The 12,202-nt window shown below is 37.0% G+C and overlaps 1 protein-coding gene across 10 annotated transcripts in view; it reads right to left on the reverse strand.

Annotated features, from left to right (window-relative positions):
* The window catches only part of LOC139749912 (uncharacterized), a 342,664-nt gene that overhangs the window by 168,291 nt on the left and 162,171 nt on the right, over nucleotides 1-12,202 (reverse strand). For all 10 annotated transcript variants that reach the window (XR_011713065.1, XM_071664324.1, XM_071664321.1 and 7 more), the window contains exons 5-6: nucleotides 5,154-5,265; nucleotides 200-308 (exon numbers count right to left, since the gene is read on the reverse strand). Coding sequence is in view for 9 of the 10 variants with exons in the window: in XM_071664324.1 (XP_071520425.1) it covers nucleotides 200-308; nucleotides 5,154-5,265 (221 nt within the window). In the remaining variant the exon portion in view is untranslated. The remainder of the gene's footprint in view (nucleotides 1-199; nucleotides 309-5,153; nucleotides 5,266-12,202) is intronic.

Genomic DNA, 12,202 nt, shown 5'->3' on the forward strand with positions numbered 1-12,202 from the left:
AAGCAGTCATTAACAGTGATTCTGAAGCTATGGAAGGCATCATGTAAATCATCATGACCAAGCTTAACTTTTGATGTGAATGCTTTTTTTTCTTTCTTTTTTCAGTAAAAGGTTAGAAGATAAAAAAGAAAAACAATATGATGATTTTAAAATCAATCATCAATTCAAATGCATACAATCATCAGTGTGGTCAACTTACAATAGGAACTGTTCGTCCCAAAAAGGAGAGCTTGTGTCTTTGACTACAGATGTAGTGAACTTCTGGGGAGGTTCATCCATCTCCACTACAGCATAGGCTTCTGACACCACTGTAAGCAGTACCAGTTGTTAGGTTATTGATCTATAAGTGATTACCTACCTATCCATTTATATCCAATACACAGATTCTAACTGAAAGTCAACATAAATTCATTCTTTCTATCAGGTTTCAGACCTTAAGCAAGGAATATATAAACTGCTTTTTTTTGGAAACAATAAGACAAATCCCTGTAACAATCATCTGATCCAAAGACATGACCATCTTGCACAAACTAATGCTTGCACTTGTCTCTTCACAAGGAACAAAGCTAATATCATGAATTCAAATCTGAGTTTAATGTATGCATCCAAACCATTCAATCCACACTCTGCACTCGCCTCAATAAAAAGCCTCTGGCTAGTTTCTTCATTTTCACATCTCATAACACTTCATCAAAAACTTTTGTCAAATCTTCACTTCAACAAATTCAGTACCCTTTTATTAATGCTATATCATTCTTCAATGTACTTTCATCATGGGAGCCATGCTCTGAATGTATCACATTTCTTACGCTGTTCCTTCTTAAATTTTGGGGATCTTCATTGCGATTAACACCATCTGTTCATGAGCTGAACTGTCCTTCTTTGCCTAATAGCACCATCTTAAACTATATCCCTGCATAACAATTTCCTATTCTGGATCATTCCATACCTTTACTGGTTTGTGTGATTTCACCTAATGAAAAGTGGTGTATTTCAATTGGGTTCATTTTTTACCACTTCTTTCACTATTGTATCACGCTAACCCTTCATTCTTCTTCATATTCTCTACTTTTCCAAACTACTTTCTGTTATTTTCATATCTATCATGGGGATACTAGAAGGGTATTTACTTTGTTTGAGTTATATTCATCTCTACCTCCAGGGCTCCATCTATGGAATCTTCTGAATAGTAGTCATCACCCTGAAAGTGTACACTATAAAACTTCTCTGAGGTTCCATGAAAACATAACTTGCATCACTGCTGTGCTACCCACAGTCAATACATCACAAGGAATCATTACTATAACCTACTCAACACAGAGCAAAGCCCTCCTCAGCAACAAAGCTATCAGGATAAGTATGGATCATTGCCACATGCTTCTTGGTGCATAATTCTAATGGAAAAAGTGGATCTGATACAACACTTAGGGTTTCATGTTCCGACACCAAATCCCAGAACATAAGCAGGGATGCTCCTTCAAGTCTCTGCCTTTTATAAAGCAGATTCTGTTCCCACTTCAATGTTTAGTAGGTTCAAGCAGCTTAGCTCCAGTACCCTAAGTGCTTCTCAGCTTGTATCAGGACTAGCCAAGTTAAAAGCCCTGTTACACATTTACAATCACCCAAACAGATATTTTCATGATCAATAATGATACCCATTAAATGTCACTGGGTTTGGGGAAATTAACTTCTCCAACAACTAGGTCCCTCAACAGCAACCTTTCACAACACTCCTTGTTGGTGAAGTCTCTGGCACTGCTGGTTTCTAATTCACTGGTCCAAGCTCAATGCCTACTGTAGGCAGAAAAAAGGTATTCAGTCTTCCCATGATCAACTGACAACTGGGCCCTAATTTTACCTGTAACAAGTCTGGCTACCTGTAAGCTTTTAACTCCATTCAAGTTACCCCAGCACTCACGCCTTCCCACAGGACAGTAAGATATTTTCAAAATGATCCTTCTGACAAGGCTCAGTCCCATTTATTTCCTCTCTGCAACTACTCCCTTAATGTCAAATATTTTCTTTGTGTCAAGATATTCCAGTAAACTGTCCTTGTTTCCTCAAATCAAGTTGAGGTAAGGCGTAACTTTTTGTCTTTGATAATATTGTTTTGTCTGCTTTAGGAAGATGGCTGAGATTTCATCTGGTCCCTTAGTTGAATTTTCTCTAAGCCAATCAATTGCTATGATGATTTCATCTTCCAATAACTCAATATTTGTGAGTGCATTGCCATTATGCTGGTTGAATAGTGCATCATTTGAGCTCTTGTTGCTTTTTAAGCTAAAAACTGTGTTGTTCAACTAAAATCCCATATACGGTATTTCCTTGGAGTCATTTTCATATTTTTCACCCACTTTAAAGGGTTCAACCTTTGATTTCTTGTTTCTTGCTTTATCAGTGTATGTGAACGGTGATTTTTGTTTCTTTCCTTGCTTTGTATAACCCTCTATGCATTCATTTCCTGTTCTCTTCCATGGAATATTAGTGTTTCCGTATATGCATTCTTAATTTTTTCATGAAGCTGTTTAATTTCTGCTTCTCTAATTGTTAATCTTTTCTTCTTTCATGTCCATTTATTCATGCACTGTTTTCTGATTCTTGGTAGCTTTTACACTTTCCTTTTGTCTGGTATAAGTCCATTGCCTATGCTGGCTCACTAAGCAGATGTCACTAACCCCCCCGATACCCAGGTGTGTAGTACTGGTAATGTACCTCCCTGGCCGTTGGCTGCCTACCAACTACTACCACCTCACACCACATATTTTCCTCAAACATTTCATTTCCAACACATCCACATCCACCACACAGCCTTATCTATAGCCCTTGCCATATAATAATGCTGGGACTACTGCTCCTTTAGATATACCATTTTTTGCCCTCCCAAATAACATTCTCTCTTTCCACACATCCTTTAGCCCTCAGAACCTTCACTCTCTTAACCAACCCATGACTCATCTCCGCTTCCATGGTTCTACTTGCTTCCCTGTCCACTTACAGGTATCTAAAACACTTCACTTCCCTCAATTTTCCTCCACTCAGACTCACTCCCCAACTAACCTGTCCCTGAATCCTTCTATAGTTAATAACCTTGCTTTTAATCACATTTGTTTTCAGCTTCCTTCTTTCATACAACCCTCCAAACTCAGTCACAAACTTCTTAGGTTTCTCACTTGAATTTGCCATCAGTGTTGTATCATTAGCAAACAACAATGACTCACTTCCTAAGCCCTCTCATCCCACACAGACAGCATGCTCACCACTCTCTCCAAGGCATTTCCATGTGCCTCCTTCACCATCCCATCCATAAATTATTGAACAACCATGGTGACATCACACACTCCAGCCACAGACAAAACTTCACTTGGAACCAATTACTTTCCTCTCTTCCTACTCATACATATGCCTTACATCCTTCATAAAAAACTTCTCACTGCTTCCAGCAGCTTTCCTCCCACACAATATATCCATAGGACCTTTCACAAGGAATCTCTATCAACTGCATCATATGCTTTCTCCAGGTCCAGAAATGCCACATACTAATCCATCTGTTTAAGCATTTCTCAACCAAAATGTTTAAAGCAAATACCCATTCCACATATTCTCTAACACTTCTGAAACCACACTGCTTCTCCTCAACTTGATGCTTCATACATGCATTCACCCTCCCAGTCAATACCATGCCATACAACTTACCAGGTATACTCAAATTCTTAAACCTCTGTAATTTAAACACTCATCTTTATCTTCTGTGCCTTTATACAATGATTCTATACATGCATTCTGCCAATACTCAGGTACCTCACCATGATGTATACATACATTGAAAATCCTTACCAATCAACAACACAGTCAACCCTTTTCTTAATAGATTTAACTGCAATACCATCCACTCCAGCCGCCTTGCCACATTCTATTTTATGCAGGGCTTTCACCACTTTTTTCTGTTCACAAATCACTCCATGACTCTCTCCCTTTGCAAACCACCCCAACCAAAACACCCAACATGTATTACTCATATATAATTTTTTCATACATATTCGCCATTTCTTACATTAGCAAAGTAGCGTCAATAACAGATAACCGAGCCTCATAGGGAAAAAATCCTCACTTGGCCCACATCTCTATTCATTTTTTTGGATAAGTAAAGTAGGAGGGGAGGATTTCCAGTCCCACCCCTTTTAGTTGCCTTCTACAACATACAAGGAATATGTGGGAAGTATTCTTTCTCCCCTATCCCCTGGGGGGGTAGCGATACTGTTTCCCATGGGGTGGGGTAGCAACAGGAATGGATGAAGGCAGGCGAGTATTAATATGTATGTGTGTGTGTGTGTGTGTATGTTGATATGTATATGTATGTATATCAGGCCCCGATCGCTCAAAATCTTTTTCACTCCATCCTTCCACCTCCAATTTGGTCTCCCACTTCTCCTTGTTCCCTCCACCTCTGACACATATATCCTCTTAGTCAATCTTTCCTCTCTCATTCTCTCCATGTGTCCAAACCATTTTAATACACCCTCTTCTGCTCTCTCAACCACACTCATTTTAGTACCACACATCTCTCTTACCCTTTCATTACTCAATCAAACCACCTTACACTACATACAGTCCTCAAATATTTCATTTCCAACACATCCACCCTCCTCCGCACAACCCTATCTATAACCCATGCCTTGCAACCATATAACATTGTTGAAACCACTATTCCTGCAAACATACCCATTTTTGCTCACCAGATAACGTTCTTGCCTTCCACACATTCTTTAACGCACCCAGAACCTTCACCCCCTCCCCCACCCTGTGACTCACTTCCGCTTCCATGGTTCCATCCACTGCTAAATCCACTCCCAGATATCTAAAACACTTCACTTCCTCCAGTTTTTCTCCATTCAAACTTACCTCCCAATTTACTTGTCCCTCAACCCTACTGAACCTAATAAACTTACTTTTATTCACATTTACTCTCATCTTTCTTCTTTCACACACTTTACCAAACTCAGTCACCAACTTCTGCAGTTTCTCACTTGAATCAGCCACCAATATATGTATTAACCTATGATGTTAACAGAAAATTATCAGAATCATACCTATCTGTATTTAACTTAGATTCTTTTAAAAGAAAATAATTCTTTTGCTGAAAAGATCTTACGTACACTTTTCACAGCCAACACCCGTTGCTTTAACAATCTTCACTAAAAGTCGTTTACCATTAAGACCAGGAATTCCCATAGACTGACCCGTAGTTGCAGATGGAAGGGCTGTTACCTGAAACACATGTAAAATGTCAAAATATAAGTAACAAAAGTAAGAAAAATAGAAAATCAATCACATCTAAATAGTAATAATATGCAACACAATTCCAAAAATTTTAAACTATTTTATTGCACAGCAAATTGAACGGAAATAGTTAAGCGATAACCTGCACAGAAACTGTAAAAATTTTATATCAACTATCATATATAATGATACCAAATATCTAAAATTATAATCCATATGCTCTATAGTTCAACTGTCATTATATCAAACACCTGACATACTAATCATCATCTGTAATAAAAGACAACTTTATATACTGGACTACATATATTTGAAAATAAGAAATACAAGACAGGTAACAGAAGGAAACAAATCAACTTCAACATCAGAAATGGTTAGCATAAGCCTTGAAAAGAGAAGCTTTTTCAATAAATACATAAAAAGTGTAGGGAGGATAATCATGGTATATCTAGGAAAATAAATCCTTGTTTAGATGGCAATGGCAACTCATTACTTAGCTAATGGTATATGATGAATCAAATAAAAAACTTCAGAGACCATGGTGGTAAGTAATTTTGCTACAGATCAGGAATAGAACTATCCATCGTATAAGAATTTATTTTGAACAACTCTTCACATACTCACTGAGATTCCAATGTATTAAATTTACATCAAATATGACAAAATTCTTATCAATACAGATTTGGAAATAGGCCTTTCATATCCTGGAAGTTTTATTAATGGAAATCTTGTACAAAACTACTAATGAGGCTAATGCCTAAATAAACAATACAGTACAAGCTATATATTTAAAATACAACTTTTGTCTCAGCAGAGTACTTCCACAGCATATGTATCATCACAGAATATGAAAGCAGTTTCAGACAAAATTACAATATTCCTTAAAATTATTATGAAACTGTGATAATGTACATCTTTACTTCCCATGACAAACACAACACATTCACCACCATGCATGGTTAGCTCTAACATCCTCACAAAATGAAAAATATCAGATTACTTGTCCTATTTTGTATGCAATGGTAGTAATAAAGGAGAGACCTGTTAAAATTAGTTTGGTTTCTTTCATGCAGATTAGTTGAGCTTACCATGCAGCTGGCACAGGATTCTGAAACTCTGTCCTCTTAACACAAATATCTTCTAGTGATTCATATCACTGAAACATTAAGCTGTCATCTAGGAAATGAGCACAGTATAAAGCTCATAAAAGCAATATCTGTGTAATAAATCTTGTACAGCTCAAGAAAGTTTTTAAGCTCATTTCAGTATGGTCTCTGATTGTTCATTATAGACATGCAATGCCACACTGATAAAAGTACACCACAAATTCATTTACAATAATATCTATATACAGTATTTCCAAAATAATAACATACCTCCAACGAGTGTCACCCATGAGGAACTAGCAAGATACTTAAGATTCTATGACTGCACATGCCAGATTCACAGATGATTTCACAACTTCTTGCTGTGACTCCTTGATAGCTATAGTATTCTGTCTTGAAAGAATGCTAGTTTCCAGTTGCAAATTTAAGACCACAACAAGCCCTAGGCACGGTTAATATTTAAAGCCCCCCTCTTACTCTATAAAATCATAAAAAACTGTTAACAATACAACAGATTTTAATGTAATACTATGTATAACATTATCATATTGTATACTGTATACACTGCTAGTTTTAGAATCATGATATTTTTCCTTAAGTGACTAGTGGGGTCCCTGTATGGCCAAGCCCTAGCCCCAAGTCTAGGTAAGTACAACAGCAAGTCAAGGTAAGTACAACAGCAAGTTTTAATCATACTTTTCAGAAAAATGAACCCTTCTTACATAATCAACATTCAAAAAGGCAAATGCCATGATACCTGAGAAGTCAAAAAGTACGACACATATAATTTTCCATAACATACAAGAAAATAAACAAGGGAACCAAAGATCCCCTAAAACAATTTAATGGGGATTCATCCATTCATCAATGTCCAATACAAGAGCCAACAACCTTCAACTCCAAATGAACATCAGATGCAAATCCACCATCAATCTGAACTCATAAAGGTGTAATCCTTCCACTGACATATTCATGCAAAAGAAATTATAACCTTAATGAAAAGAAAGGTAATGAAAGCCTTGCCTAAAATAAATTGCAACAAAATGAATGGAGTGAATGGGACTGCGGATGAATTTCTCAAGGGGTAACAATGCTACTGATTAGTTTATCAAGCTTTTCATGAAATATATGGCCCAAAGTGAGGTGCTGGAGAACTGGTAAAATATTTGTATTTCATATAGGCTGTTGAGTATACCAGTTATGATGTATGAGAGAGTGATGATTAAGACGGTGATGGCATGCCAAAAGCATCAAACTGGGATGGAAAATAAGGCTTCACGAGTAATAGAGGCCGTGAGAGCCAGGAATTTGCTTTGAAAAAAAATCAAGCAAGAAATACTTTGGAAAAATGAGAGCCTTATATGTGACTTCAAGAGTGGCAATGAACACATGGACTAGATGTTTGCTCTGAATTTTTTTTTCAAAAACACTGACAAAGAGAGGTATTTGTCAAAGCCATTAATGGACCTGGAGAAAGAGTATGATAAGGTTAACAGAAATGCTTTGTGGAAAGTGCTGTGAATTGATGATGTTAAAGGAATGCTACCAGATTCAGTGAGTGATTTTTATGGGAAAGAGAGTGGTTTGTGCAAGTAAGAAGGAAGGTGTGTGTGGTTTCAAGTGATGGTCAGTCCACATTAGAGGTGTATGATGTCATCATGGCTATTCAATCTGTGTTTATAAGGTGGTTAGAGGGTTAGAGAGGTAAATGTGAGGGTTTGGCAAGTATGAGAGGGTCTCCAGTGTTTTGGAGTAGGAGTGTATGGGAAATCAATCATTTGGTGTCTACAAAACACACAGGTCTGGTGGAAGACTCAAGGGAGAAAATACAGAAGCTGATATCCAAGTTTGGGAAAATCTGTGAAAATAATAAGTTGAGTGTAACTGTAAATAAAATCACAGTAATAAGATTTAGCAAGGCAAAACAAGCTGGTTTGAGAGTGAGTTTAAACAGGAAGAGCCACAAGTGCTCTAGATACCTGGAAGACATGGAAGCACACAGAACCACAGGAGTGGTGGGAAAAAGGGCAAAGGTCCCAGGTGCATTTAGGAACATGTGGAAGGAGAGGTCATAGTCTGTAAGAGTAAAGATGGACACATTTGATGGTTTAGTAGCATCAATGAAACTGCATGGGTGTGAGTCATGAGCCCAAAATGCAAAAGAACAGAAAAGGGTGGACTAACTGGAAATGAAGAGCCTGTTGAGAATATGTAGTGTTAGAAGCGTTAATCATGTAAGGAATTAGCAACAAACAGAATGTAGTTAGGAAGGTAATATCTAGTGTTGAGAACAGAGACAACAGCTGGTAACAACAGTGATATGTGGTGATGAAAAATAACTGCCATATCTAAATGAAAAAATTTTATTCATTCATAAAATTCTTAATACGTTAAGTTCTTGGAAATATACTTAACGTTGAATAGATTGATAACCCTATTACTTGCTCAGTTTGGTTAAAATGATGCACAGTGAGTGTGCAAATACACTCTTCTTATGTATATATCATATATACTTCCCCAGACTTTTTGGTAACTACGTGTCATACTTCTATTTTTTCTATGCAACATGCCCAGTGTACATAAAGAGGACATATGTGCCACCTTGATTAAAAGTATTCAAACTTGATCAACATATCCATTCTATTCAATGATCTTCATTTATCAGCTGCAATAGTCTCCTCTTAAAATCATTATGTATTCCATGATCAATACTGTGATAAAATATGCTGTAACTTCGTGGGGAGATTTCATGAGTGAGCAGTGGCATTTCCCATACCAATTATATTTTCTTTTCAAAATCTTAATCATTACTCATGGTATACTAATTGGTGATATCACTGTACTTCTATTCATCAACATGATCTGTTTTCATTCTGCTAATAATAATGTAACATTAAATACAATGAATTATCTAAAAATCATTTGGAGTTTCTTAATAACTTCACTGTTCACTACGATAAGCAACCCACCACACTAATGCCCCTTACAGAAAACCTCTGTAACTTTGTTGATTATTTTGGATGGTATCTGAAAAGGGTAGATTTAGCAGAACAAACCTTGTGCATGTCTTTCACCACATGTTGATGGGGACAAAGGTAATAATGATATATAAGACTAAGACCAACTCTCTCTATTGCTAGTTTATTAAGGTAAATGAGTCTGTGATGCACTTTATTTGCTGTAAGTGAAGTTAATTTTTCTACAACTGTCCTATCACAAAATCATAGCTATGTTACGAAAGCAGCATTACTGATTCACACTTAAAAGTGTTATCAAATGAAAAGAGGACAGAGAAATAAACACTTACTCAACAAGTCACACCCATGGTTTGCATCTGCCCAATAACATATATTTACACTTAGTATCTGCTAAGCCCCAACATGAAATCCACATGGATGAGTGATGCTGGTTAGATTAGTGGAGTTGTACTTCCCAGCACAAGAGCCATCAAGGTACAAATGTGTGGGTCTTACCACAAAATATGTGCCATAAACTGGGTAGGAAGGTAGAGGCCGAGTCCACTGAGGTCGGCCAGAGGTGAGAGGGAGGTCTTTCATGAAGTCATCCCCAGTAGTGTAATCTTTCCTTGTGTGAAATTTGCCCTGTTGCGCTGTTAGTGCAGGAGTAGTGTCAGGTTGTGTTAATGCAGCCACACTGTGTGTTTTGGTGGTTAGCAATGATCCTTCTGAAAATGATAAAATGTTACTCTGTGCTTCAGTCCCTTCAGTTTCTTTTATATTTCTTGGAGTATCACTCCAGTGGCTGTCTTGAGGTGATGCTTGCAAACCTTCCTCACTATAATTCAAAAAACTGCAGCGGGGTGACAGTCTCGCATCCTTTTGATTATAAGCCAAAAAATTGTCTTGGATTGATATTTGTGCATCCTGCAGATTAGAATTTGAAAGAGCATCTTGAGGCAATGTTTGTGCATCCTTCAGACAATGACCCAAGAGACTGTCTTGGGATGACATTTGTGAATCCCTCAAGCTATAATTCAAAAGATTATCTTGAGATGATGCTTGTGCATCCTCTAGATCATGACTCAGAGAATCACTTTGAGGTAATTCTTGTACTTCCTTTACATTGCTGTTCAGAGCACCCCCTACATAACCTTCTGAAGCCAAAAATGACTCAGCTTCAATGATTAAATCAATATCACTGTTCCTCCAATTCTGTCCAGATGATAAATGCTCACATTCTTTTCCAGGGTGTTTGCCAGTTATCCCTTCGACTTCAGAGTCAGAAGATGAATTTTCTAATGAAGTGTAGTCATGTGTACATCTATATTCATGGTGACTACTACATGAAAGTTTTTCATCATCATGACATCTAAAGTCATCTTCATCTGGTGAAAAAGGATCTTTGTGATCTATAACTTCTATCATAGTATTTGGTTCAGTATCAAATTTTTCAGTGAACTGTAAGTCATGTAACACACTGGTGAGACATTTTGTGCGTTCATCACTTATTCCCTGGGTGTTATTTGATGACATATCTGAAGAAAACGGCTTTAAACTCATTGAGGAGAATTTTTGGTTGTCATCAATTTTAAGTCTTTGACATTCTTTAGACAGTTTTTCCTTACTAGTAGAGGGGTCAGACATTTCTCCTGCAATTGAATCCCCTTCTGATTCCTCCACTAATTTTCTGTCAAAATCTTCATTATTATGTGTTTCCTTCTCCACTGCTTTTTCCTCGATATCTAATTTGCAAATTTTCTCTGTCAAAGACTGGCCTTCTAACTCTTCATTAATACCAGTTCGCTCATTAATTTCTTCATTTTCAAAAGGACTATCGCATAAAATATCATCCATAACTTTCTCTATATTTTTCTTTTCCAACTCTTCTGAATCATATCTATAACAGAAATCTGTTGACAACCCAATACTTTCTTCTTCATAATTTTCTTTTAAATGTTCAGCATGACTATCCTGCATATATGATTTTTCTTTGCAGCTTTCTTCATGAGTGCCATCATTTTCTCTTTCTTCATGAGTGCCATCATTTTCACAATGGACACTGTGAAATGTGTGTGTATTATTCTCATTTTCAGTATAATCTGAGAAAATTATCCTTTCATGTCCATCAGCATCAAGACCCTTAGAAAATGTGTCTGTATCATGCATTTCTACTTCAAATTCCTGATGCCAAACCATGTTTGCACCATGAGGAATCTCTGATTCTTTAGGTTCTATCACTTTTGGGAATTTTGACTCACGTTCTTTTCTTACTTCACAGTCAGTCTCTTTCTCAAATTCATCATCTCCCTTTAAGGCATTTGACAAAACCAGGCTCCCGCCATTGGTTTTATAAACTTCATCAACAATTTCATCTTGCAAAGATATCTCTGGCTCTGATTCAATATGTCTAAAAAGCTTTCAGTAAAATCATTTAAGCAAATTTTCTTGTATCCTGATTCATCCTCTTGAGTGTCTCTATTCAAAAACTTACATACTTCATGCACACTGTGACTTTCATCCATACATTCAACTATGCTCTTCATGCCCTCATCTTGGAAATTATCTGGGTGATGAATTAATGACTGTTCTGATTGCTTGAGGTCTGAGATTGGAATGGGCAAACTTTGATTTTGCAGGATACTTTCTAAATCCTCCCTTTCATACTTGTCATTACTGATATTTGTACCATTATCAAAGTGCTCATATGCAAATGTTGAGTTGTCTTGAACTGAAGATGCACTGCTAACCAAAAAATTACCTGAATCATCCCCAATGGTTGTACTTCTACTCCCAATTGAAGAGAAACCTGATTCATTCTCCTCATTTCTGTTCCCCACAAAGGCAGACAAAGCAGAAGCA

This window comes from Panulirus ornatus, chromosome 8, assembly GCF_036320965.1.
Source record: "Panulirus ornatus isolate Po-2019 chromosome 8, ASM3632096v1, whole genome shotgun sequence".
NCBI lineage: Eukaryota > Metazoa > Arthropoda > Malacostraca > Decapoda > Palinuridae > Panulirus > Panulirus ornatus.